Raw genomic sequence first — 26,268 nt, forward strand, 5'->3', positions numbered from 1 at the left:
ATTTCCAGCCATTGGATCTTTTCTGGCTTTTTTTTCTGCAAGACTGAAATCTATACTTGATTTAGTTTTCTTTTGCTCCTAATACATTTGTAATGCCTTCTTATTGTCTTAAGCTCTACTGGCCAGTAATAATTCCTTATTACCTTTATTTTCTCCAAAAAATCATTTACATTGTGTAGATTCAATTTTCATTCTCAGTTATGCCCCTCTTTTCCATACTTAACATTGATTTCTTGTTTAATTATCACCTTTGTGCCTTCTTTACTAGGCTAGCTTTCCTCTCCAAGGTAACTTACTTGTCTGCTCATTAAAGCATAGCCTTTAGAATACCCAGCAGGATTTCCCTGAGAAGTCCCACTTTCTAATAAAGCTTTCCCTTTTAGCACTTGGTTAGGGAAACAAATTTTTCTGATGAACTGGTCAATTTTATGTTTCACATAGTTCAGCTTTGGTGCAAAACGTTTGTTTCCACAAAGCAGAGGTACTGCAGTATCTGAGAGTTTTTGGAGACCAACAGCCAACACTGCTTGGTGCATCATGAAGTCCAACACAGATTTATTTCATGCTTGATGCAGACAATTCCATATTACAATATCCTTGACATTCTCCTGAGATTAGATTATTCCTAATGCTGTTCAGAAGTAGTTCTCATTCTGGATTTACTGACAGCAATACATCTTCTCCTCACACATTGTGAACAAATCCTAGAAAGAGGTGCTCTCCATTGCATCAGAATTTGTCCCTGTGTACCTGTACCAAATGCCCACCAGTCTACAGTCTGCTTTGCTGTTAGTGTAACAGACATAAAATGTGTGCCATTTTCATGCTACACTAGAAATGCCAAATTAATTACCCTTATTTAAAAATTCTGGGGGTTTGAAAATATCTTTAAACAGTAATATAGAAACATTACTCCCCTTTAACATACTAATTAAATTAAAGTTAGTGTTTTTCATCCTTTGAAATCTGCAAGTACAATATATTGTGGAGAACTCAACTGCACAATTTATATTGTGCAAGTAAAAGACCAGTGATTTTGTTTGATGGTTGGTTTTTTTTTATTCTGGTACTTGGATTGCAAAATCAAATAAGAGTAGCAATGAATATTGATCCACGTTTTATTACTCAGTACATCAAACATTATACCCAAGCTCCTTTTGTTAAAAAGCTATGGTACTTGAAAATATTTTTAGGTATTTCCTGGCTCCTCTAAAATAAAAAAAAAATAGATTCCTTGTCTCAACTCAAGTTACTATATTGCATAAATGAAGTTATATGAGGTACCAAAAAGAATAAAAAGGCCCAAGTCCCACTATTCTGAATGCTAATAGCATTACTGTAAGTACCTTTTTTGAAAAAAAATTAAATTCGGGTAGCTCCACTTACTCACCAACACCACCAAGATGGAGCCACTCAAGTCACAACTAATCACTTGACTCCAGGCAAGTTCATTCACACCAAAGGAAAGAAACCAAACATAAAGACCTTATATGTCATAAGGATCACACTGGAGCTGGGGAAGCACCGTTTCTTTTCAAAAGTTTTTGGGAATTTCTGTGGACTTTTGCATTTGTGAACCAATGAGGGAAGGGAAGGGAAGGGAAGGGAAGGGAAGGGAAGGGAAGGGAAGGGAAGGGAAGGGAAGGGAAGGGAAGGGAAGGGAAGGGAAGGGAAGGGAAGGGAAGGGAAGGGAAGGGAAGGGAAGGGAAGGGAAGGGAAGGGAAGGGAAGGTGACAAATGAACCCCAAGGAGGTATGACACCTGTAGTCCCTAGTCTAAGAAACATCAGAAGCATATTAAAAAAAAATATCATTGTGGCAACATATGAATTTGAAAGAACTCCAGAATATGCTGTGGCTTGTTACAGCCTCCTCCCGAGGGCACAGCTCAGGGTTGTGAGCAACATAAGTCCAGCTCTTCAAAAGAAGGAAAGAACTAAAACCAAGTCTCCCATACTGGGGGTGAAGGCTGAAGTCACTGGGCTTTAGGGTAAAACCCTTTTCTTCCAGAAGCTTTGTGAACTTCTGTTCCTTGCTTTCATTATATGTGGTCAAAAAGTAAATAGTGCTACTGAGGGTAAAGGGATGACAAGCTAAACACAAGGCAGCCTGGTGCTCTTGGCAGGAATGAAAGCAGATGGTGTTGTGGGCTTCCTCAGTATGTCTGCAGCCAGCAAACAAAAAAGACATGGTAATGCCAGTCTCCTCAGCACTTACTAGGTCATACCTGGAATATTGTGTCCAGTCTTGATCCTCTTAGCAAAAAAGACATACTAAAAAATTGGAGATAGTGTAGCAGAAGGCCATCAAGCTGATCGGAGGACTGGAGAACTTGACAGATGAAGAAAGCTTGAAATAATTGGGTTGGTTCAGCATGAAGAAGAGACAGCTGAGGGTTGAACACCATTTTTTAACACTTAAATGGTTGTTACAGAGAGGATGGAGATTCTTTTTGGCAAGATGCCCAGTGCCACAAGGCAATAGGCTGCTTCAGGGGAGACCCACTTCAGTTTAAGAAGAAATTCTTTACTGTGAGAGCAACTGAACTTTGAACAGGTTACCCAGAGAAGTTGGGAACTCATCAGCCTTGACAGGGCCCTGATTATCTCATCTAAGGTCCTGCTTTCAATAAGAGCCTGGGGCAGATAATCTCCAGAGCTCTCTTCCACCCCAGGTTTTTCTATATGATTCCATAACTATCAAGGTTTTGTTCTGACTAGAAAACACAAAGCAAACAAAAATACTCAGTGCTTCCAGAAATACATAATTTTCAGTTAGAACACCAGACAGAGAAACAGACCTGCCATGTAGTTTTAGTTAAATTTAATCAATGCCTTTTGTCTCCACTCACCTTCACTTAGGGTTTTCTAAGATATCGCTATAAGCTTTGTCAGTAAATACACAAACAATTTGCTGATTTTTGATGTCTTGTATGTTACACCTGGAACTGTTGATAGGCATTCATTCAATGCAGTCCTATTTATGTACAAACTATATATAAATTATATGCTGTTTCCTTGAACCCAGTAGGAAGCAAACAGCAGGAGACAGTTTCCTTACTCACAGTTTCAATCACTTCTTTCTCAGGGTCACATTGCAAGCAGACCTCAGGCTGAGGGGCTTCCTTGCTCCCTCTTCTGAGCATGTCTTCAGTGCTCTGACCCTTGCACAAATCCACACAACCACAATAAAATTGATCTCACTACTTTCAGAACACCAAAAAAGTTCCTCAGATAGTCTAGCTAAGGCTTTACCATGACTAGCACTACTTGCTCTGGAGAGAACAGTTGAAGATGGGAAACTACTGCTAACGAAAAAGAAATTTAAATATTATGTTTCAGTGTGCTTGCATAGCAGGCCTAAAACAGCTGCAGAGTGATGGGGTACAAATGCAAAACTACATACTTGTATCCTTCTAAAACACTTACCTAACCATTTCATGACACCATGTAAAGACCTCTATTCTACATTAATTACAAAATAAATAACTTAGAGTTCTACTGGTAACCAAAACCAGATTCATCTTCGATTTGCAATGTTTCAAGAGACAGCTCACAGGAAAGACTTTTTGGACTAATTCTGCTCATTTACCTCCAGTGAATATGTTGGGGGAACATACAGGGATATGCTCTGATGAAAACAAAGAATCAGTACCAGGAAATTCTACAGGTGAAAAACAGGAAATAAAGAAAATGGCATAGCCATGCTTTCTTGTAAACTGCTTCACTTTGATTCACGCCAACATGACAGATGTATGCTTCATTAATGATAAAAAATTGATTATACATGTTGAAAAAAAAAGTAAACAATATTTGCAAGACTGAAGGCTGTATTTTCAACTCTAAAAGAAATCATAGCAGATAAAAAGAATATAAATAAAATAATATAAATTATATATACATACGTATAAAAATAAAATAATATAAATAAAAATAAGCAGGAGCGAAGCACTACCATTGTGTGCAACACTACTCAGGGCAAACCCAAATATTCTGGTTATCACAGTAAGGTATCACCTTGCTGTCTCCTTCTAATAAGCTTGCCTTGAAAAACATATTATCCAATGGAGGCCCTTGTAAATTCTGTCTCATAAAAGGCTTGTGACAAGAAATATGAAAAACAAAAACTTCTCCATGCTTCAAAAACAGCAAGGCGAGAGCACGCTTTTGTTCAGCTCCTGTTGCAATTCTCTCATTAGTAATACCATTGCTGACAACCCTGACATCCTTACTTAAGATGATGTTTGAAAACTTGAAAGAAACTACAAGAAAAACTGGTGATACAGAAATCTTGCCTTACAGTTAGAAACTAAGGTGCCTCAATGAGATTTGTTTAACAACTAAAGAGGGCTGAGATGCCTTGATCCCAGCCTTTAAGTATTTTCGTTGGATACTGTCCAGTGCTAAAGGCTTTTTTAATCCAGCAAAGATTGAACAAGTTAAGTCAAAGCTAAATTCAGACCACAAATAAAACACTTCACATGAAGAGTGAGTGTTGGTATACAAGTGGTGGACTCTTTGTTCTCTGAACTCTTTAAATATGAATGAGACATCTTTCTAATAAAGTTCACCTTGGTCTTCAAGCAAGACATACAGTACGATGCTCTGTGGTCAGTGCTAAGGCTGGACTGGATTACATCACCAAAATGATTAAGCTCTTCTTCTCTTAAAGTCTATGCAGCAATTACACTGAGACATGCTTGTAATTTACTCTAAGCACATTTTGTAAATAATTATTAGTGTTACTACACCCTTACTGACCTACTGAAAGTTATTTTCATGTAAATGGACTACTTTTGTAGAGAACATTTTGACTACTGTCCTAGGACTCACATATTTAGGAATTAAAATTTAACTGGGACATAGGAAAACTCACATATAGCAATTCAATGGCTGATTTCATCAGTGCTAACTGCTGAGGTCCTACAGAGACTAAAAAGTATTCAACTAATTCTCCAGTGTCCTATTTGCCTGAAGCCCCAGCTGCTTTTTATGGGAGCTAAGAATCTCTAATATTCTACCAGAGTTTAGCTATTACATATATTAGTTTATGAGGCTCAGCAAAGAACAAACCTTGTTTATTAACCTTTCACTAAACCCTTCAAAAACTCAAACACTGGTGAGGGAATAAGAACAAAAATGCCCATGAGTGTTATCAGGAAATGTATATATTTATTACTTTCCAATTTCCCCAGCCCTTGGTAACCATTGAATTTTCATTATTTTCATTGATTTGATCACCTCCTTTTAGTTCAGAACATGAATAAGCTGAAAAGCAAAGAGCCAAAATAAAATTCCCTTTCATAAAGCATTTGTCTCCATACAGAATTCACTGGCATAAATACGCCCCTATAGTTCTGATGGTATAACACCCCATGTGGATGCTTGAATTCTACAGGCATTCATGCAAGATTAAAAAGCATCCACAAGGCATAATTATACCCCTCTAGTCTCTGGTAAATTTCCTCTTATAAAGACGACCTTTCAATGTTGAAAAAAAGAAAGGTTATTTGGGAGGAAAGACAGAAAGGAAAAGCTCTTCGATTTCCTAATGTAGAAATTTTATGAGGTTTTCTGCTCTTTAGTCACAACCTACTATATACGCATGAAAAAAAAAAAAAGATTACCACTGTGAAGACAAAGATTCCTTGGACGATTCGTTTTGACTGACCACCAGTCAAAGCACACTGACCTGAAATGATATCACAATTACTCAAAGTCGTGTACTCAAAGTTTGCGAATTTTTAAAGATCTAGGTAACCTTCCCTTTTAATATCATGGGTACAATTGATTTGTGGCATATGTGTTCCTCAGCTTCTGTAAGATATACTTAAGCAGGAAACTGTTTTGTGCCACTGCATAAAAATGGATCTGAGCTCTTGATGCCATAATGAGAGAAGAGTAACAAAATTACAGTAGGTTTTGTACTCCCTGTATAAAAGATGAAGGCAATAATTCTGCTCTTTCCTTAGTTCCTTCACCTTGTAGCTACATGGTTAGAAAGCACAACTTCCAGTGCTCAGTTAGATAAAACTTACAAAAAACTTAAACATATGAAAGTAGAGGAGTTGATGATTACGATATTCAAGAAATCATAATTCTTTTATTGAAACCTGGGCATAAAGGGTTAAAAAAGTTAAGAGTCTACTGAAATAAACTAAATTTAACTCCACATTTCCCTCAGGTTCTCATTATAGAAGTAAATTAAGGCTGTCTGGATGGCTTTTAACTGTGTATTTTCTTCTTTTAATATCTATCATTTTATTGAAATGCAATATTTTTCCTACATTTTCTAGGTTTCAATTCTTATTTTTTATAGCTAATGGACTTCAAAAATATTGTAACATTAATATTCTAATACATTTAGCTATTTCATAGATTCTTGGCAAAGATTTTTCTTGGATTTCTTTACAATTATTAAAAATGTTATATATGAGCATTAAGAAATAATCACATGGATAATATGATTTAGTAACTAAAATATATGGGGCAAAATTAGCATAGTGCTTTTCAATGTCTTTGTATCATCATAATTGCATGAACGTTCAAAAGTCACGAAGCTTAACATTGATTTACAATTGATCATTAGATCAGAGATGTAAATTATTATGAGAGGACTTCAGATTTCTTGTTTCTGAGTCCCACCTAGAGCTAGACATATTTAGAAGGAGGAAAATAAGTGAAAGCTTCAGTAGAGTCACTCTGCACTGTTCAGAAACATAACTTAGTAGGTTAAAAACCAAACAAAAAGCCAGGGGTGGGGAAGGCAGGTAGGACATGACTAAAACCAGCCAAGTGTTGAGAGAGCCTTCATTTGCTGTATGGCAGAGCCGAGTTCAATTCTGCACTGTGTCCAGGCCTGTCCCTTTTCCCTCCCAGAGGGACAGCCTCATCACCAGACCAGTCTCATCATTCCAGCCATGGATGATGGAGCATTTCCTAAAAGATGCTGCATGCCCTCAGGAAATGGGAAGGAGAGCATCCTACCCTCAAGCAGGCCAGCTGCTCCTGACTAGCTAAACTCTGATATCACAATGGCCGGCCCAGAGCTGTTGACCCCACCTTGGCTCCTGGATATATCATCATAACTAGTCACAATTATATGGTTAATGTATTTTTTAATTTTAATCTGTGCTTCTTCAGCTCTAGACTGATTAATTTTAGTTCTATGGTGTGGATACAAAAATGCTGCTAGCAAGGATTTTCTTGCTACTTTCTAAGTCCATGAGAGACTTTTCTCTCTCACAGAAGAGGTAGCAGAGTTATGTAAACAACCAAACACCTGCAGCCTTGAAAAGTCTTGTTTATAGTATAGTAGAAAAATATTTTGACAATGGATGTTTTAGGATTTTAGCCAATCACCCAAACGGTGGCTGATCCTTTGTCCAATTAGACTATGAAGAAAAAAGTCTATAAAAGAGTTTGTAAAATAATTAAATAAATTAATCTTGCTGCACAATTCCTGCCTGCTGGATCTTCTCTCCTCCTCCCTACAGCTGCGGGAAATGGTAATATACCCTAGGGCTTTTTTTTTTTTTTTTTTTTTTTTAATACTATGGTAAATCTGAAGACTCTGCACTGGTAATTTCTGAGATAATTCCATATTAATTAAAGCAGAAAATTTCTTACAGAATCAGTTGAAAATAATTTTACTGAAACAGTGGGTGGTGGTGTAAAATTAGTGAGCATCCGTCTTACACTCAAAGAGAAAATAAGGTCAAGTACAAGAGAATGTATTTTCACATATAAATCAGATAGGTTGCCTTTGGTTTTTGTGCAACACAGATGCTGTGGCTCAGAAGGGGAACCTGTCCCTCTACCACCTTTTAGAGTTTAATAAGTAAACTTTAATAAATATTGTAGCAACTGAAAGCAATTTTTTAATAGCCTGCTGAGGTACAAACATCTACTCCTTCTCTTTAACTTGCTACGTGGTCTGTACACCCCTCCAGAGGGGCAGACCTAGCTACAGACACATACTTGCTTCTTCCTGCTGCATCGGGGCTGCTTATAGGACTCAATGAATGCTACTTCGAAGCCTTCTTGCCCAAAAATTTCCAGAGTTTCCTTGGGTCTCCTGTATCGTCTCCTACATACAGTCACACTAGAGTATGCAACCCTTCAGAACAGATTATTCTATCACTGGAAGCACCATGCAGTTATTCCTAGCACAATTCAGGTCCATGAGCTTCTGGAGATCTAGCCAACGATCACTGAAATAATTCCTTAAAATTTCAATGTGCCTCCTACACCACAATATTCAGGTACATAAATATAGGCTGAACATTTGTCTAATCACTAGAGATGTTTCATGTATTCTGTAAAGCAGAACCCAAACTTACTTCCAGAGCTGTGAACAACACCTTCATGTTTAATCAACAGCAGCAGCTGCATCTGCACAGTGCATAGAAAAGGAGATGAGAAAATACTGTGTTCTGGCTATAGTAGCACACACTGCTGCACAAACCCTTCTCCTGCTCACATGACATAGGAAAAACCAGCAGTAAAATCTTAGCACTCTCAGAATTTTGGTTTATGTTCTAGTAATGTGACTAAATTAACCAGCCATATTATAAGGACTGTCAAAAATGTTATCTGATATGCGAGCGCATCAGCAACAACACAAGCTTTAAAAGCTTCAAAGGCATTTTGAGAATTAAACAAAGACTGACAGTATCGCTATTTTGTAGTGCCAACTTTTTGAACACTTTGCATTTGTCAAGAAACATATGATGGTGTTGGCAGCAGTTCCCAGTTAGCACTGGTCCCCTTTGTCAAAGCCACTGCCTAAACAAAAAACTAGGTATGGTCTCATCGCCAACAAATTCGAAGTGTCTCTGCTCCGCTGGGGAATTATTGCTATCCTGTAAAGGAGATGGAAAGTGTGCAGGATTCTGCAGCACACACAAAATAAGCTCTTCAGGGTTTTTTTGGCTGTTCACATGAGCCATTCTATCACTTTTCAGCAACTCCAGCTTACATTATATCTACAGACTTACAGTAAGATGAGATAGTCACAGTATTTAAACCTTCAAACAATCTACGCTGCAAATCTGCCAGCCTCCTGCTCCTCAGAACGTTTCATCTCAGCTAAAAATTATCAGTTCAGAGGGATAAGAGCACAGAGGTATACAGATGACTGTAATGCCTTCCACCAGACAGCCTTTATGAATTTTTTAGCTGAACTTTCCTCTGTCCTTGTTGTTCTTGCCAACCACATGCAGAACATTTTAGAGACAACAGCAATTCCTTGGAGGTTTACATGCACTATTCAATTCCCAACAATAAAAAATAAAAGAAAATCCTTACTCTAAACTGAGTTTCATCTCATATTTTCCTTCATCCTAAATTATAACTAGCATCCAGTACTTGCACTGCATAGCTGAGAAGCTAGCAGAAATTGCCACATTCAATTAGCACAGTAGAAGTAGCAAACTAGAAATAGGATTTCATTCACTTTAATTCACTAGTTGGTTGCCATAAATACTCCTCTGTAAAACATGGAATTCTGAATACTCTAGACATTATTCTCCTTTCATGAAGATGTTTGTTTACTTTGGCAGTGATTCTCTTGGGAGAAACTCTAATGACTTCCACTACCAAAAAAAAAAACCAAAACAAAAAAGAAACAGAAACTGCCACTAGCAAGCAAGAAAATATTAGTCTAGTGTGCTGGTTAAACTCCAGGGCACAAAGGAGAAAAAACAGAGTAGATCACTGCTTTGCATTCTTGTGACCAGAACCTATACCCTTCAAGTTTAGCAGGCTTTCGTGATGGAAGTTGGGCTTTGAGTAAAGGAAGAAAGCTGCCCAGCTCCTGTGAATTTTAAGATTTTTAGCTTTAAAAACAAACAAACAAAAACATAACATGGGGGTGTGAATAAGAGAACAAAGTAAACTATTTCAATTACTGGTGTTAACTTTTCCCATTGCTTTTCATTTCATTTCAACACACAGTGATCTAAGAAAGGGTTTTTTACCCAGTTCTGTTATATCTGGATAATTAATATTTTTTCTTTTAATGAGAAAAACCACCAGGAGAAAAGGTAAGCTCCTGTGACTCAATAGGTTGCTCACTGCTGAAAAAGACTTACCTATCTCCTTCCTAAGGGTGCATGACTATAATTTTCAGAGTTTAAAAAAATCAAGAACAGGAAAAACAGTGAATGAAGCACATTGATATAAATCTTCAGACCTCTTTTTCCTGTGAAACGTCAAACCTCATCATCTGCTTTTCTACATGAATAACCTCCAGTCCCAGACTGTTTACCATGTTTCCATGGGAGGAAAATGTCATTAACAAAAAATCAACTTTAAGGTTAAGAGGAAGCAGCTCTAGCAAAAGTATGTGAATCATGTATTTTGTTACCAGTTAGAACAATGTTCTGCTCCTGGAATGCATATGCAAGCCCATTTCAAAGTTTAAGCTGAGCAACAAAGCAGACATGTCACAGACCACAGGACAGCAGACTGTGTACTTCCCTAGACAGCCTGATCACAGGGAGGATTGAGCAGATCTTCATCAGAACCCTTGCAAGCACTGCAGGACAGACACAGCTACCTAAATACAGAGGGCTAACAAAGAGCCTAGGAAAAGGAGTAGATATGGAAAGCGAGAAGGAGTGGTAAAACAGCAAAGAGAAAACAAGAAACGGATTTTAATTTTTTTTTTTTTTTTTGGTAGCTGTAGAGCTTTGGAAAAGATGTTAAATGGAGTAGTAAATCACTGCAAATGGTGAAAGGCCTATAAATATTGTGTGCTGTGAAAAGAACAATTTGTTGCATTACAAGCAGGCAGTGAGTCTCTACTATTCTGAGCAAATCCACAAAAGGTTTTTTGAAGTCAATTCTATCTGTAACATTTACTTTTATCGTAACATGCAAAAAATCATCAAAAAAAGCTGTGTTTAGTATTGGAATGACAGCAAAGATACTTCTCATATGTACATCGAATTGCAGCCCATATTCAAAATCACAGCCATGGTGATTTTCCAACTAGCTAATAGGAAGGAAAGAGCAGATTCTACCACTAGTCAGAGCTATTTCCGTTGTGTACATTAGGCTCCTGATATTCTTGTGTTCATGTTCATTTACAAAGTAAGGAAGCACTGAAGTAGCTCTGTGTACTACTATATATAGTAGTATATAAAGTCCACATACTATATCTAAATTTTTATCAGTTTCATGATTTATTGTGTGTTCACAAAAACCGTAACACTTGTTAAGTGGTATCTGATCATGAAAAGAACAGACTTTTTAAAGAAGCCAAACCCACAGACTACTCTGAAGTGCACGGTATCTCAGCACAATCACATTCAGTTCTTATAACTGCTAAAGGTTTTATTGTTCAAGCAAAAGAAAGAACCGTGGGCCAAAATCCCTTCTCATATAATAAAATCCTGTTCCTAACACTGGCCAATAGTAGATGTTATTCTCCTGAGTTAATAAAAGGAAAGAACTTAAGCTGTGCATGGCAATTTCTAAAAGAGATGATAACCACTGAGAGGCAAAACTCAGAAGCCACTACCTTGATGATCGCTTTCATGTCACCCAAATGGCAGCCAGAAGAGCTGCTCTGGAATCCTTACAGTTTATTTTCTCTTTATATAGTTATAGCTATTTTATATAGTTTAATGTCATTTGTCCTTATACTTTCTACTCTATAGCACCCGTGGTTAAATTTGCCACACAAAATTTAGCACCCACTGGATGATGCAGAACACCAGACAAATAAGGTGATCAAATAAGATTTCAGGCACCAACAAACCCAGGACAGCTGTCAGCCCCAGCTCTACCACAAGCCTCCCAGGTGAAGTCAATGTCTGGCACGTTTGTTGGAATGAATACACGGAAGCAGGTTGATTAATGGCTGCAAAAACCATAACTTATGTATATTTGGTTCTACCGTACTGACAGCTTGTTTTGCAACATCTGTTTTTTCCAATTTACATATTATGTATAGTGATACTGCATATGGTTTGGCATTTGTAATGTTTGTTGTCTAGTCTAAGGAACTCATCCCAGCTCCATGACTCTCTAGCTTCTTCAAGTCACTCAGATGAGGCATGCCAGCATGCTCTCCTCTTCAGGCAGTCTCGCTTCGGTAACAGTCAGGGAACATGGAGTCCAAGCCTCTCAGTACACCCTAAGGTCTGGAAAGGCAAATTTAGGGAGTTCCTGTGTTGCAAATAGGTGAGGTACCTGAAGGAAACATAATACATTCTTAGCTTGCTCTTACACATTTGTTTAGGCATTTATTTTCAGACACTATTACCTCCCAACTAGTCTAACCCAAGAAAGCTCTCAAGTCTCCCCTAGAAAGGGACAGCTAAGACAAAAGAAAGCAGGAAGGAATCGAGGGATTACAAGGGAGAGAAAAACATTACCACAAGAGGGTGTGAAGGCCAAATGGTCAAAAATTGAGAAACTGGAGACTGGACAGAGAAAACAAACTGCCAAGGGCAGGCCTCAGCACCTCTTGATGGCACCAAGGTGCCAGATAAGAGGCTTGATTTGGTGGAGCAGAAGCCAGAACTTGTGGCCTCAGCACACACCAAGCAGTCTCATATCTGAGGCAGAAGAGCCTGCAGGACGCTTGGTTTGACTTGGTACAACTGTTCTTGCTTATATTAGAGTCAAGTAGCATGTGCCACAAGGCCAGGGACCACCAAAGACCTACTGGATTCTGCAGCAAGATAGCCAGAACCTTTCCTCATAATCAGCAGAGAGAGAGATCAGGTTTCTCTCCCTAAAAGTACTTTCGTTAGGGGATAAATCATCCTTTGGTAGCACTTGTGTTTGTTGAACATTAGACAGCTAATGCAGAGTGGACACTTACTTTTTACATGGTTAAAACCAGATGATCTTCACTCTGTGAAAGTTGTTTTAAGAAACACACGCAATTGGGGTGAGTGGCTACCCTACCATACCATACCAGAGATAAGAAGGATGTGAGTACTCTTGTTTTTCAGTCAATTTAAAAAATACTCACATACACCAAGAAAGCTGTTTTGAAGGAAGAATTGCTAGAATTTGGGCTTAATTTAAAGGTGACGGACAGAGAAACTCACTTCTTACAAAAAAAAACCCCTTCAACTGAATGAGTTTCTACACACTTTGTAGAAATAGGCAACTGGTTACAGGAGAGTGCAGTGCAGCACTGCTTCCACCCTTGCTAGACATCACCTGGGAACGCCCCAGGTAGAGGACAGCTTCTGTTCAGGCTTGCACACAACTCAATGTCAGGTGTATGACAGGAACATAAAGGGAAGCCAGATGCTACCAGTTCTGCAGCTCTCAAAACTAGTGTTTATGAGGACTGTGCTGTGAAGCAACTCACTCTTCAGAGAGGAACCAGTACTCAGCCTGCAACATCTTTTCACTGTGTGATCATCTGTAAGGCCTTCATCTGCACTCTGGATTTTTTAGCCCTTGTAAGACTGCAGAGTTCTTGAAACAAATGCCAATATAATGAATAATTCTGGAGTGCTAAGCCACAATACAGCAAAGATAAACATGTATCAATTATTGTTCTACGCTGCAAATGCGTTTTCATGTTAACCCTGCAAGATGGCACGGATTCCCCAATACATACACACACAGGTTCGCAACCACATCAGAGATGACTGCAAACGCTGAAATTTTTTTTTTTTCCTCTATGTTTTATATGCATAGAGAAAACATATACAGATTTAAGAAATAAGAATTGTTACACTGGGTCAGACCAAAGGTCCATGGGGCAGGTGGAATAAAGCCATCCAGTCGCTGATAGTGGGCATGGACAAATGCCTAGAGAAAAGTTAGATAGGTCAAGCACATAATGACACTTTCCCCATGTACTCACACATTCAACAGCCGCATATGAATTCTTCCACTGCTGAGCTACAGCCTTCCCAGAGCACAAAGAGAGGCCGCTTGTTTTAGTCTTTTCAGGGGCATATACATCTACATCAATGTTGCATCTGTACGTGCCAAACTATTTATTTGTTTCCACTAAACGGCTGCCAAGAACTGTGCTTCACTGTATGGAAAGGGTAAAACCCCACCTTTGGTACTGGAATACCTCAGAGGGCACCACCCCGTGCCACCACACCCCAGCAGGGGTTCCGCCCGAGCTCCCGTGGGCCTCTGAGGTGCCCAACAAACAAGGTTTGCTGGCAGGCCCCGGGCGTCTGACGAGGAAGGGGTGACGAGCCCAGGTTCCTGCCGGAGCTCCGGCACGCTGCAGCGTCCCACGGGCCAGGGACAGCCCCGTATCCCAGAGGGAACACGGGCACACGGCGCGCCCCGGACCCGCTGGGGTGAGCGGGGCCCCGCGCGGAGCTGGGCGGGGCCTTGACACCCGGCCCGTCTCGTGCCGCCGCGCTCGCGCTCCACCCCCCCGCCCCGCCCCGCCCCGCCCCGCCCGTGGCGCTCAGTCGTGCGTCAATGCAAATGAGCGGCGCGCGCGGCGAAGGGGCGGGGCGATCCCGCTCTGCCCCCGCCCCTAATGAGCGCCTGACGGGATCGCGGGCGGCAGAAGAAACCAGCGTCACCGCTGCCCCTGCCCAGGCTGTTGGGATAAAAGCCAATCGCACGCAAAACGAAGTAAAATGTCTTTATTTCAGGTGTTTGTCCCTTCACGGTAGACAGGTCGTCGAAGCCCAATGAGTGCCTTCCTTACCCAAGCGGCCTACAGGCCTGCCACCTCCCCCTGGCTGAAGTGGTAGCACCCACCCGGCTCGTCGGCGCCGGGGGGGGGGGGGGGGGGGGGCGGGCTCCCGGCCTAATGCATTATTCATGAGGGAGCAGGCCCATAGGCTCATTACCAGGTCGGCCGGGCCGGGGCGGTGCCTGTGACGTCACTGTGACGGCTGTTCCGGCTCTCTTAAGGGCGCCGCGGCGACTCCGAGCCGGCAGCGGGGCTGGGGCGGGGGCGGTCGGGGGGCGGCAGCAGCCTAGCTGAGGAGACCGGGTCGCCTGCCCTGTGGAGGTACCGGCGGCCTCCTCGCCTTCCCTCCTTCCCTCCCCGCCAGTGCCAGGCCCGGGAATGCCCCGCTCTCCCCCTGCGTTGCGGTGTGGCGGCTGGGGGGTCGGACGGAGGAGTTGCTGTCCGGAGGCAGTGACCTGTCCGGGCGGATTCCTGATCTAGTGGATCCCTGTGGGTGCGACTGTAGGCGGGAAGGGCCGCCTTACCGGGGGTCCCAGTAAACGAAAAGGAAAAAGAAATCTCCGATAAAAATGGGCTCGTATCAAAAAGCTCATATATTTTTAAAGCAGTACAGTGGCGTTGATGGCAAAGAAGAAAGCTTTATTCTATAAATTAGCTGTTTTGGGACTTGCACAGTGGTTTGCGACAGGCGGGTGTTCAAACTCTCCCCCCAACCCTTCGCCACAAAGATTATTAATTATCTTTGTCTCTTTAGTGTGCTGGGGTGGGGGGTTCACCTCTGCGCCGAGCCGGTGTCAGGGGAGCTCCCGCAGACGGCCACCCCAGCCCCTGCCCACCGCCGGATCCTTCCCCTCCCCGGAGCGGCCGCAGCCGCCTCGCCTCATTCCTCCTCCTCCTCCTGCCCCTTGCTGCCCTGTAGCTGGTTTGTCCGGCAGCCTGTCCGCCGCTGCCCTCCCTGTTTCCCCTCAGCGGCCGCTGCTGCGCATCATCAAAACATGCAGGATGAGCTGCTCCTGGGGGTGACACAGCAGCAGCAGCCAAGCAGCGAGAGGCTGGGCAGCAGCCCCGCGTCGGGACACCCCCCTCTCGGCCACCCCTCCTCTGACTTTAAACCCTGTCTCAGCCCCCACCAGGATTTAAACAAGCAGCAAGCGCAGCAACCACAGCCGCCGCCTCCTCAGCTGAGCCAGAAGAGGAAAGAGTTTAAGCAGCAGCTCAGCAGCCCAGCCCAGCTCGGCAGCAGCCACCCCCTGAATAACCACCACCCCCCAGACTATCATCACCACCCCCCTCAGCAGCAGCAGCAGCAGCAGTTCAGCCACCCCACTGACAAGTACCAGCAGCAGGAGCACAGGCAACAGCAGCACCTCCAGCTCCTCAGCGCTCACCCCCTGGAGCCGCCGCGGACGGGGGATCACCCGCACCACCGGCCCGTCGGCCCCGCCGAGCACCAAGGCGGCGCGGACAGGGGGGGTTCGGAGAGGCTCGCCCCTTCCTGCCCGGGGGGATCGGCGTCCGCGGACCCCAATGTGGGGGTGGCCGCCGCCTCCTGCGTGAATCCGCCTCCGTCTCCTCGTCTGCAGGCGAGAGCCAAGCTGCCCCCCATGGAGTCCCCCCCGAACAGCCACTTACTGGGCAGCCCCGGGAACCTCCTGCCCGGCGGGCTCGGCTCTGGCTTCAGCAGCCTGCAGAGCCCGGAGATCCCCAGCCCCCATCACCAGAGCGGGGGCGGCTCCTCCTCGGCGGCTTCCCCTCCTCCTCCGCCGCTGCCCGGCTTCGGCACCCCCTGGTCGGTGCAGACCTCGTCGCCGCCTCCGCAGCAAACGCAGCAGCCTCCGGTCTCCAGCGGCGGTGGCGGCGGCGGGCAGATAAGCACGATGCCGCCCCCCAGCCCGGAGTCCGAGACCAGCTTTTACCCGGGGATCCCGTCATCGATCAACCCCGCTTTCTTCCAGAGCTTCTCGCCGGTGTCTCCTCACAACCCCTGCGCTGGGCCCTTCAGCAGCCCCTTCTCGGCCGCCGCCCCCCCGCCGCCGCCGCAGATGAATTTACCTCAGCAGCAGCAGCAGCAGCAACAGCAGAACCGGAGATCCCCTGTGAGCCCCCAGCTCCAGCACCAACACCAGGCGGCGGCCGCCGCCGCCGCTTTCCTGCAGCAGAGAAACTCCTACAACCACCACCAGGTACCGGGCGGCGGCCTCGGCGGGGAGCCGCGGGGCGGGGAAGGGGGACACGGGGGAGGGACGCTGCCCTCGGCTGGCCGGCCGCGGCAGCCGGGCGGTTTCGCTCTCGCCGGCGCCGGGCGAGGCTGCGCGGCGGTGACAGCCCGGCGGGGCCGCGGCAGGGCGGGGCCGGCCCGGCGGGAGGGAGGGCACCTGCGCCCCCCGCCCGGTGCGGCGCCGGGCGGCCGGAGGGGTCGGGCCGGAGGGGGCTGCGGGCAGCAGCCGCCCTGCGCTCGGCCACTTTGCCCGCCCGTTCCGGGTGGCAGGTGCCGGGGTAGCTCTTCTGGCCCTCCTCGGTGCGCCGTCGCCTACCGAGGGATGCCGGATTTTTTTCGGGACGAGAAGAGAGGGTTTGCTCTTAAAAAAAGAGCTCAAACGGCCCTGTTGGTATCTGTGAGTTTCGCCGTGAAAACGCCCCCCTTGTCTCCCCAGCCGCCCGCGGCAGGCGCGGTGTCCCCGGAACAATGAGCTTGACAGCTCCGGCCGGCGCCGCCCCCCCGGGCAGCCCCTTCCCCAGCCGCGGACCGGCCCTCGAGCGGGCTCGGTCGGACGGGCACGGGTCGCCGAGAGGAGAGTCATGCGAAAGTTGACACCGTACTGCTTTTTCATGGGTTTTGACTGACATTGCTTGAATGGGTATGAGAGAACAGCGCAGTGTTTCAAGTTATGGTAGTTCTGTGACCGATTTTAATCCGATTTTAATCGAGGGGTGTAACGATTCCCTGTTAAAATGGAAGTTTACGTTTTTTACTGGATCAGAATATTATAAGAAATCAGTAAGAAGGAAATCGGTGTTAGTATTACCAGCTGTTGCATAATAAGCCCATTTTGCTCCAATAATTTGCTCAGTTATGAAAGGCTGAAGTTAAATAGGCCTCATCTTAATTTTTTTTCATTCTAGTATTAAATCCTGTCAGATTTGATCGGCGGAGATTCGTTTGTATCAGAACTGGAATCTCATATTGTGTGCCTGTTTAATAACTGATTTCGATGCATTATGCTTAGGAGCTAGTTGTCCTTAACATCTATAATAACCTTCTTAAAGCAAATTCCAAGCAATTCTCCAGCAGTGAGGTGTACAGGAATTTTCTCTCACCTACAAGTTGTAGGTATACTTAAACAGTGCCATGACAGCATAGCTAGCAATATTAGAGGCTTGTTAACATTTGGCATTATCTCGTAACGTTTGTTTCATAATAGAGTACCTGCCTCTCCCAAAATTCCAATGCAAGCGTTCCAAGTTTTACAACGTAATTATCTATAATTATATAGAATAGGATGTTTTCCTGGTCGCTTGACCAAGAATGGTTTTAGTGGTTTTTTGGTTTGTTTTCTGGGGGGTGAAGGTGGTGGGGGTGTTACAATTTTATCGTTCTGTCTTCAGAAAGTTTTCTTTTACCTAATATATAACATATTGACATGCTTTAAATTTTTATTAGAATTGCAGCTTGAGGGTTGCTTGCAGCTAAGCTGAGAGATAAAAGTACTGTGTTTTCACTTCACAGAACTGAATTTAGAATCGTAACACGCACCCCCATTCCATTTCTGTTTGAGAAAAAGCGTTTCCAAGAACAGTCAGATTTGAAACTACTAAATACATTTCTTCACTGTCAGTCATGCTCAGTGGGTCCACCTCTTGGTAATATGACAACCACTATAGGTCACTTTTCAGCAGAAGTTGTAGCTTAGGAATAAAAACTTAATCCTTTAAAAATCTTCTTTCTAAAATCTTCTTTCTTCCATTTTCATATTAGAGAATATAGTGCACTTACTGTAAGTGTATTTACATACACTTGTATAAAAGTGTCTTTATGTAAGTGTAAGATACACCATACCTAGATGGGGAAAAAAAAAAATATAGAGTACACCCTGCAGAATCCCATAGACTCATTACTCCAGAAATTGGTCTGTTCATGACTCCAGAAATATTTGAGCAGTGGCTTCAGAACAATGCATTTTAATGTGGAAATGTTAAGATAGCTCATTCAAACAGATTCTCTCTTCAGTAGTCAGTGCTGGTTTTGCTCTTATATGGTAATACTGAGACAATAGTATTTAAAATACTTGGGAGGGGGAATTAAATCTGCCATTTAAATTTTTAAATTTCTACTCACTGCAGTGAAATACTACTCACTGAGTAGCAATAATTATTAGTAGAAATATGAATATTATTTTAATAATTTTTAAATCTTTTTAAAATTCTTCTGTTACTTATGCAGAGATCTCATCATACAATATCAAGTAATGCATGATAAAAACTGGTCTCAGGGTTTTTTGTGACATGGTTTTACACCCTGGAATTTGTCTTCTGCATAGCTTTAAAAATGCTACGAGGTACTAAAATGATAATCGAAATTGGCTGCATAAGGTGTTTACTGGGGAGACATGGGGGAGTAGGAATGACTTTTTTTTAAATGAAGCTATGTTTTCTTCCTTGCCTCAGTAACTAATTTGCATGTTATCAGGAGAGAATGGTTCATAGAAATCTCTGCACATGGCTTACTTGGTGGTTGGTTGTTTTGGGGTTTGGTTTTTTTTAAGTAGAAAAGCATTTCAAGTATTTTCAAAATAATATAAATTAATCTTTCTTTTTTAGCCTCTTCTGAAGCAGTCACCCTGGAGCAATCAGAGCAGCGGCTGGAGCACGGGAAATATATCCTGGGGAGGAATGCATGGCAGAGACCATCGTAGAACTGGAAACATGGGAATTCCAGGAACTATGAACCAGATCTCTCCTTTGAAGAAGCCTTTTTCTGGTAATGTCATAGCTCCTCCTAAATTTTCTCGCTCTACTCCATCACTGACACCAAAATCGTGGATTGAAGATAATGTTTTCCGAACTGACACCAACAGTAATACTCTCCTTCCTTTGCAGGTAAGGATGGTATACCTGGTGTGTTCATAGTCTTGTATAGCATTTTTACTTCATTCATTTTAAATGAGAATTAAACAGTGGTTGCAGCCCTGATACTTGGTTTGAAAATTGTGTTTCTGTATTATTTTTAGTCTTAAAATAATCCCCACGTGTTCAGTGTATTCAGCAATATATGATTCTCACAGTTGAATAAGAATATTGATTGTCAAGAAAGATGCAAACTGTAGGCGCTGATGAAGCAATAAAACATAGTATGTTTAATCCAGCAAGTATTTTCTGCCTGTGGTAATGCTTATATTCTTACAAATTCCTTTAAAACTCAAGGTTTTTTTGTTTGTTTGTTTGCTTGTCCTTGTACATAGGTTTTCTTACTTTTGTAGATGGTTCTCGAGTCTTTGTCATGTTTCTCTTTTACTGGTATTTTAGGCTGATGTTTGTGTGTGAGATCATTTTCCTCCACATTTTAGCACCTTTTGTTTTTGTGTTGTCTGGAAGCCCTGTGATTTAGAAGCGTTAAACAGAAGGATGTGTCTTAGAACTAAAGATCTGGATTCACCTCCTGAATTTTGCCAGTGACATCTTATGTGACTTTAAGTCATTTAACTGCAGCCTCAGTAACCTCTTGGTAAAATGTTATTTTTCCTATTCTTACCTATATTAATTTAGTCATTCCTTGTTAGCAGAGGCCTTTCATTTGTCATAATCGTGACCACATTTGAGCTGTATTTGCATAAATGGCAGTCTAACACTTATGTAGCTGAGGTAGTCAGAAGAGGATGCTCCTTGGGACCGGATTTCCCACTAGAATTCTGGTTTTTCTTACCAGTTTTCTGGTGAATTTGGCACAGGAGGCCATGTCCTGACTCTGCCCAGGTGTGCTCTGATACTTGTAGTGTTTTTGAAGCTAACGTGACTTTCGGACATGCCGAAATTATGCTCCAAGTACATGCATTTGCCCATACTGTGAAAACAGGTTCCATTAAGTAGCCTTGCTAGCTAAAATATCGTAGTAGAATAATCTTTTATGTGGGTAGAAAGATGGGGGGAAAAAAAAGCTGTACTCTTCAGGAACTGTGTTGTATTAAGTATAACGTATTAGAGATTGATAATGCTTTGCAGTGCAGGGCAGCAAAAACAGTAGAAAGTAAATGCTGAAATCTGTCCCAAAGATGTTAACCTAAGGGACAGATACAAAAATATTAATCCCATCATACACTGAAACCGCTGTGACACACACACTGGAATTCATATGCAGCTAAGCACAAGTTGTGAATGTATTTGCTTATTCAGTATGTCTTAGGAGTCCATATGACCAATACTTTGAACTTTCAGAAGCTTCTACAGTGGTTGTCTAATACAGATTAACTCATTTTATATGTGAGCAAGTGTCTTGTGCATTTAGGCTATCATCTAAATAACTTCTGTGTAATAGGGTAGAAAAGAAATCCTTGCAATTTAACTTTATAATACCTTAATATTTCTGTGTAAGGATTGGGGGATTTTTTTAAAATGTCAGAGTGAGAAGTTGGGCATTCTCAATCATTGGTCACACCTATGAGCACCAGACCCACCAATAAAATAGGCCTGTTTGGATATCTTTATGCTGTTGATCTGTCTATGCTTAAATCTCTGTGACATGTATAAAGTCATAGTTGCAGAACACAGTAAAAATAAACCTCTTTGAAGGGTTGCAGTGTTATCTACTGCTATTGTGGAAACACTAGATGTTTCCATAAATTACTTTGCTACACTGAAATCGTGTTCTTGTTTTTCAGTTAGTACACTATTGTTATGTGATTAATTCCTTGTGATGACTGTTACATTTTTCAAGTCATAATGAAAAAGTTAAACAGAGCTTGGAGCTCGTGCTTCTTTTCATCAGGCCTTGTTGGCAATTGCAATGCTGTCAAACACCCATCTTTGCTGATTTGCGCTGTGCTTGTCTCCTTCCATAAAAGGCTGTGGTATTTAGATTGAGAGTTCTTAAAGATACAGTAGCAATTTCAGAAAATACTGAAAAATAATACTAATTAAATCTTGTGCCATTTGGAAAGTATAGCACAAAAGTATTTATGTGTGTGTAGAAGTTACCTATCTCTTCCAAGCTTCCACAGAGCAAACACATTTTAGCATGCATGTGGGATACATACTGCATCATTTACAGTTTTGAAGAATATTTGTTTCTTTGGCCTAACTGCAGTTAAAATTTTGTAGGGGAGGGGACAAAGCACCTCTCTTCCAAACTTTAGCTAGCTCAGACTTAGCAATTAAAAACAGCTTAGAAAAGCTAGTGCTCTCAGAGACTAACTTTGTGTATATCTTTAATGTTCAGCTACCATTTTTTTAAAATGCTAAATATTTTTGCAAAGTCCAGATAGCGTTCAGCATGTCATCTGCTGATCCATTTTCTGAAAAACATGTACCTCATACAAACAAGATAAACCACAGAGGAATTGTATCCAAGCTTGAAGCTTTGCCGTTCCATCAAACTTTTTTATTATTTGGTATTGGCATTGATGTGTGGTCCCCGGAATAGAAGTGACATCAATTCTGATTAAAAACTGCGTAACATTAAATTAATATACCAGTGACAATGAGTGTCCTTTACTGATAACTGAGTAAACTATTATGAGTATTGCTTGTAGGGATGAAAGCAGATTTTCTGTACTTCCTCGTTAAAACTGAAACATATCCCATGTGAAGTTGAATTCACAATGGCCACATTAGTTGCAGCAAAGCCGCTTTTGCTTACAAAAGTTATGAAAGTCATCCCTTAGGATTTTTAAAAAGTTCAGCGGTTTGTTTTGGTTTCAAGTAAAAATAATTAAACATCAAGGCAACACTGATTTAAATGTGAGCAAATAAAGCCTATAGCCAAGTTTTTCTTACGTGGCTCACTGTGAGAAGCTGTTTTGCCTTTCTCATGATTTTGAGATGATACTAACTGCATCAAATAAAGTTCTTTCATAGACATAAAACCTTGTAGACATAATTTTTTCTGAGTTCAGTCATACTGCTCCCACCATTATAGGTACTTCATATAGGGGAAGGGTTGTTGCCTTGTACTTGAAACATTAAAGGAACAGTTAGAAATCTTGTCAAGTATTGACACCGTACAACTTAAGCATTTAATTGAGGGGCCTATTTCTCTCTCCTTAGAGAGAATCTAGGTTCCTTATTTAGATAATCTAATTCTCTAGAAGAACGTACCTGGCACCACTGACCTTACACAGCCCTTGGGATTGTACTTTAGGCACTTACATTGCATTTCAAAAAGTCAGAAAATATGAATATTCTCTTTTATTCCCTTACCTAAAGTACAAAAAAACCCCAATTATAGGGTACAAAGCTGAAAATATATTTCTAAACCTTTTGATACAAGTGTTTTTCCCCAAAAGAACATGCTCCAGGCATTTCTGTAAAAAACCACAAGGACAGAGATCAGTGTTTTGTATATCCATTTTTTTGATTTATATTTCTTGTACAATGAAAATAATTAACTATTTCTAAATTTTTATTTTTTTTAAGAACTGCAGTATCCTGTTTTGTTTGCAAGCTTAGTTTTTCTTACCATCCTGCAAATAATCTTACTAAAACACGTTAAAAATGTTCAATACTAGACATCAGTGTTCAACTATTTTCATTCTATGAAAAACACTGCATTCTATGAACAGGAATTTAATTTCTGTGTCCCTTTTGAATTAAGGAAATACACTGCGTGTCTAGGTGGTTTTCACCTTGATTTGTCCTTCCTGTTTGTTCAGACAAACAGTGTGTAATGTTCATGGTCCTAAAAGCTGAGTGTTGTTATTCTGTGTTTAAACATAGCTCTCCAGCTGGGGATTGGTATGGTAAGGTTGCATCTTGTACAAATGCAGATTTTTCTTTTTGAAATGTGCTCAAGTTTTTGAAGAAAGCCAATCACATAAAAAATAAAATGTGGTTTAAAATTGTATGTCACAACAGGTGTTAGTTTTAGGTACTTAATTTAAGCTGCTGTCCTGTTCTTCTGCCTTAGAATCACTTCAATTTGGAGAATTTCAAATTTTTGATATGACAGTTTTAGTACAATTTAATACCACTTCACATTTTCAATGGCTGATCTAGATGATACACATACCAGTGAATATTAGGTGAAGTGCAAGTTGCTAAAGTTGGATTCTTAATGCCATGTTTAGACTCCTAAATGTGTGGCCCATTTTTTCAGAAGTGCTGAATATTTGGCAGCTGATGTTAAACTTTAAGGCATTGAGATTATCTAGCTGCAAAGTTTTCTTACTCTTCACAGCAGTATAATTGTCCAAACACTGATCTATAAGGCAGGCTTTACCAGTTTATTTTTTAATGAGGCTATGCTGGAACAGAACAGTTCAGGGTTTTTAATGCAGTGGATTGATTGCCTGGGACTGATTAAAATGACACACACAACCAGATACTTGTGTTTGAGGACCATACTGGGGATATCTCTAATTGGGGAAGGTGGTCTGTGACCATGCTTTTAACTTCAGGATCACAACCTTTGAATAAATAGTATTAGGAGCTGCACAGATTACACATTCAAAGGACTCAGTTAGTGAGAAGTTTGTGGTGCTTACCATACAAATGTTTTTATGATTTCATATGAACTTAGACTTTCCTCCCATTATTTAAATTTGCTTCAGTTATACAGCTCATTCTATTAATGCAATACAAAATCAGAATTAGTAAAATTCAACAAAATATTTAACAACCATGATAGTATAGCAGTGATGTGTATGCTGAGTATCTTATCTCACCTTGTTCTCTGCATTAAAATGAGTATGTTCTCACCTAGGATCCATCCAAAAGTACATTTGCTATATGTGCTGATGTATTTGCATTTAAGTACTCAAGGCTGAATAGATATTTCTAGATTTGGGGCAGGGCTGTGAGAAACCCAAAACTTGAGTAACATCCTCCCTTTCAGATGACTAATGTCCCTTTAGTTATTTCATTGAAACTATTAATATACAAATTTTCTAGATTTGCCTTGAAAGTCAAGATTGCCAAGACTTTAATCAATCTCCATAGTCTGGTGTCTGGTTGTTTCCAGGTTATGAATACGTATTCTTGAGCTGAAGCACTTCAGTATTTTAAAATGCTTATGTAGCTGGGAAGTAGGTGTGTCTTTGCCAAAGGACTCGTTCGTGGTGCATTTTAGGCTCAATTTAGTTAGCTTACGTAGCTGGTTGTATCATTTTAGCTTTAAACACTTTGTTGTCAGGATGACCGTTCACAGATGTCTACCAGACATCTTTAGTTCATCTTTACCACTAATGACACTGTGAAGAGTAACCAAGCAATTTTGGGTGTCTACTTTAAGCCTTCCTCCTTGCTTTTTTATAGAGCTAAAATTGTAGTTTCAATAGGTTTTCATATTAAGTTTCTCATTTACAGTGATTATGGTTTCAAAAAGGGGCTTATGGTTATAGTATATCCTCACTAAAATGAGAATATTGAAGTTTAGATGTTAGAGATATTTTAGAATATGTAGGTAGGAATTGTTAGATTATTACTTCTAACATTAACACTGAATACTATATTCAGGTACTTTTTAAAGTGTGGATACTTTATTACTAAATCAGATGTCACTTTCTAGAAAGTCTTAAAGCACATTTCGATTCAGGTCACGTTTAAGGTGAAAATGATGGAACTTGGTGAAAACAGTGGAGCTTGTTAACATTTTAGTTTGGGAAGCAATTTTAAAAAGGTTTCTTTAATTTAGCTTTTAACAAACTCAGTTAGTTCATCAAGGTCAAAGTTAGAGTTCTTTTTTGCAGCCAAGACAGACCATACTTGAAATGACTATAAGCTTTATGACTTCTGTCTTCAGCTCCCATCTCATGGTGCTACATTTCTTTAGAATATGAAGAGACGTGTCAAGATCATACCTTAAAGATACTACCATTTACAGATTTTAATACCTATGTTAGCATTCTAATTTTTTACTTCAAATAGTCCTCCAAATCAGTAGTTTAAAGCATGTGTTCAAAATTCAAAGGTGTCAGACTTCTTAACTATGAACTAATGTTTGTGGTTAAAAATTAACAAAACTATTCACCACTCAGTAGCTTTGGTCCTTGTATTTGCTTTATGCATAAGTGACAATATATAAACTTAGAAGTGTGAGTGCAGTTTCTGCAAATGCTCAAACAGGATAATCTTTGCATAAATCGCACAGGTATATTTAGAAGTCCTAAATAGAATGTGCCTAGAAAAACTGTTGTTCATCAGTTTAGTATGGAAACTTGCTCTTCAGGGAAAGCTGCCCTCCTCCCATTTGTGCATATTTAGATGCATGGCTTGGGGACTACTTCTCAAATGCACGCTCTTCAGGTGTATTCTGCATGACACTGTCAAAAGCCCGTTCTAGCACTTGTGTTCTGTGGGAAGGGTACTTTGTGCTTCTCCTATTCCTAAAATAACTACCACTTTTCTGTAAACTTTCTTACACAGACAATTTTTTACTTAACCATATCACTCAGGCAGTTGTACCAATCTGCTG

At 41.3% G+C, this 26,268-nt stretch overlaps 1 protein-coding gene and 2 long non-coding RNA genes across 12 annotated transcripts in view; 1 reads left to right on the forward strand and 2 right to left on the reverse strand.

Moving 5' to 3' along the window:
* LOC125326503 overlaps nucleotides 1-14,312 on the reverse strand; it is a 31,511-nt gene extending 17,199 nt beyond the window's left edge. For both annotated transcript variants that reach the window (XR_007203844.1, XR_007203841.1), the window contains exon 1: nucleotides 13,842-14,312. This is a non-coding gene — a long non-coding RNA (uncharacterized LOC125326503). The remainder of the gene's footprint in view (nucleotides 1-13,841) is intronic.
* Nucleotides 1-16,776, reverse strand: part of LOC125326502 — a 143,281-nt gene extending 126,505 nt beyond the window's left edge. For all 5 annotated transcript variants that reach the window (XR_007203837.1, XR_007203840.1, XR_007203839.1 and 2 more), the window contains exon 1: nucleotides 16,701-16,776. This is a non-coding gene — a long non-coding RNA (uncharacterized LOC125326502). The remainder of the gene's footprint in view (nucleotides 1-16,700) is intronic.
* CPEB2 (cytoplasmic polyadenylation element binding protein 2) overlaps nucleotides 14,891-26,268 on the forward strand; it is a 54,024-nt gene continuing 42,646 nt past the window's right edge. For 2 of the 5 annotated variants that reach the window (XM_048304830.1, XM_048304831.1), the window contains exons 1-2: nucleotides 14,924-16,831; nucleotides 19,467-19,745. In XM_048304830.1, coding sequence (XP_048160787.1) covers nucleotides 15,644-16,831; nucleotides 19,467-19,745 — 1,467 coding nt within the window. In that variant the 5' untranslated portion in view covers nucleotides 14,924-15,643. Of the gene's footprint in view, nucleotides 16,832-19,466; nucleotides 19,746-26,268 lie in introns of all 5 variants that reach the window. The other 3 variants (XM_048304828.1, XM_048304829.1, XM_048304832.1) reach the window with 2 other exon arrangements.

Source organism: Corvus hawaiiensis, chromosome 5 (assembly GCF_020740725.1).
Source record: "Corvus hawaiiensis isolate bCorHaw1 chromosome 5, bCorHaw1.pri.cur, whole genome shotgun sequence".
Lineage (NCBI taxonomy): Eukaryota > Metazoa > Chordata > Aves > Passeriformes > Corvidae > Corvus > Corvus hawaiiensis.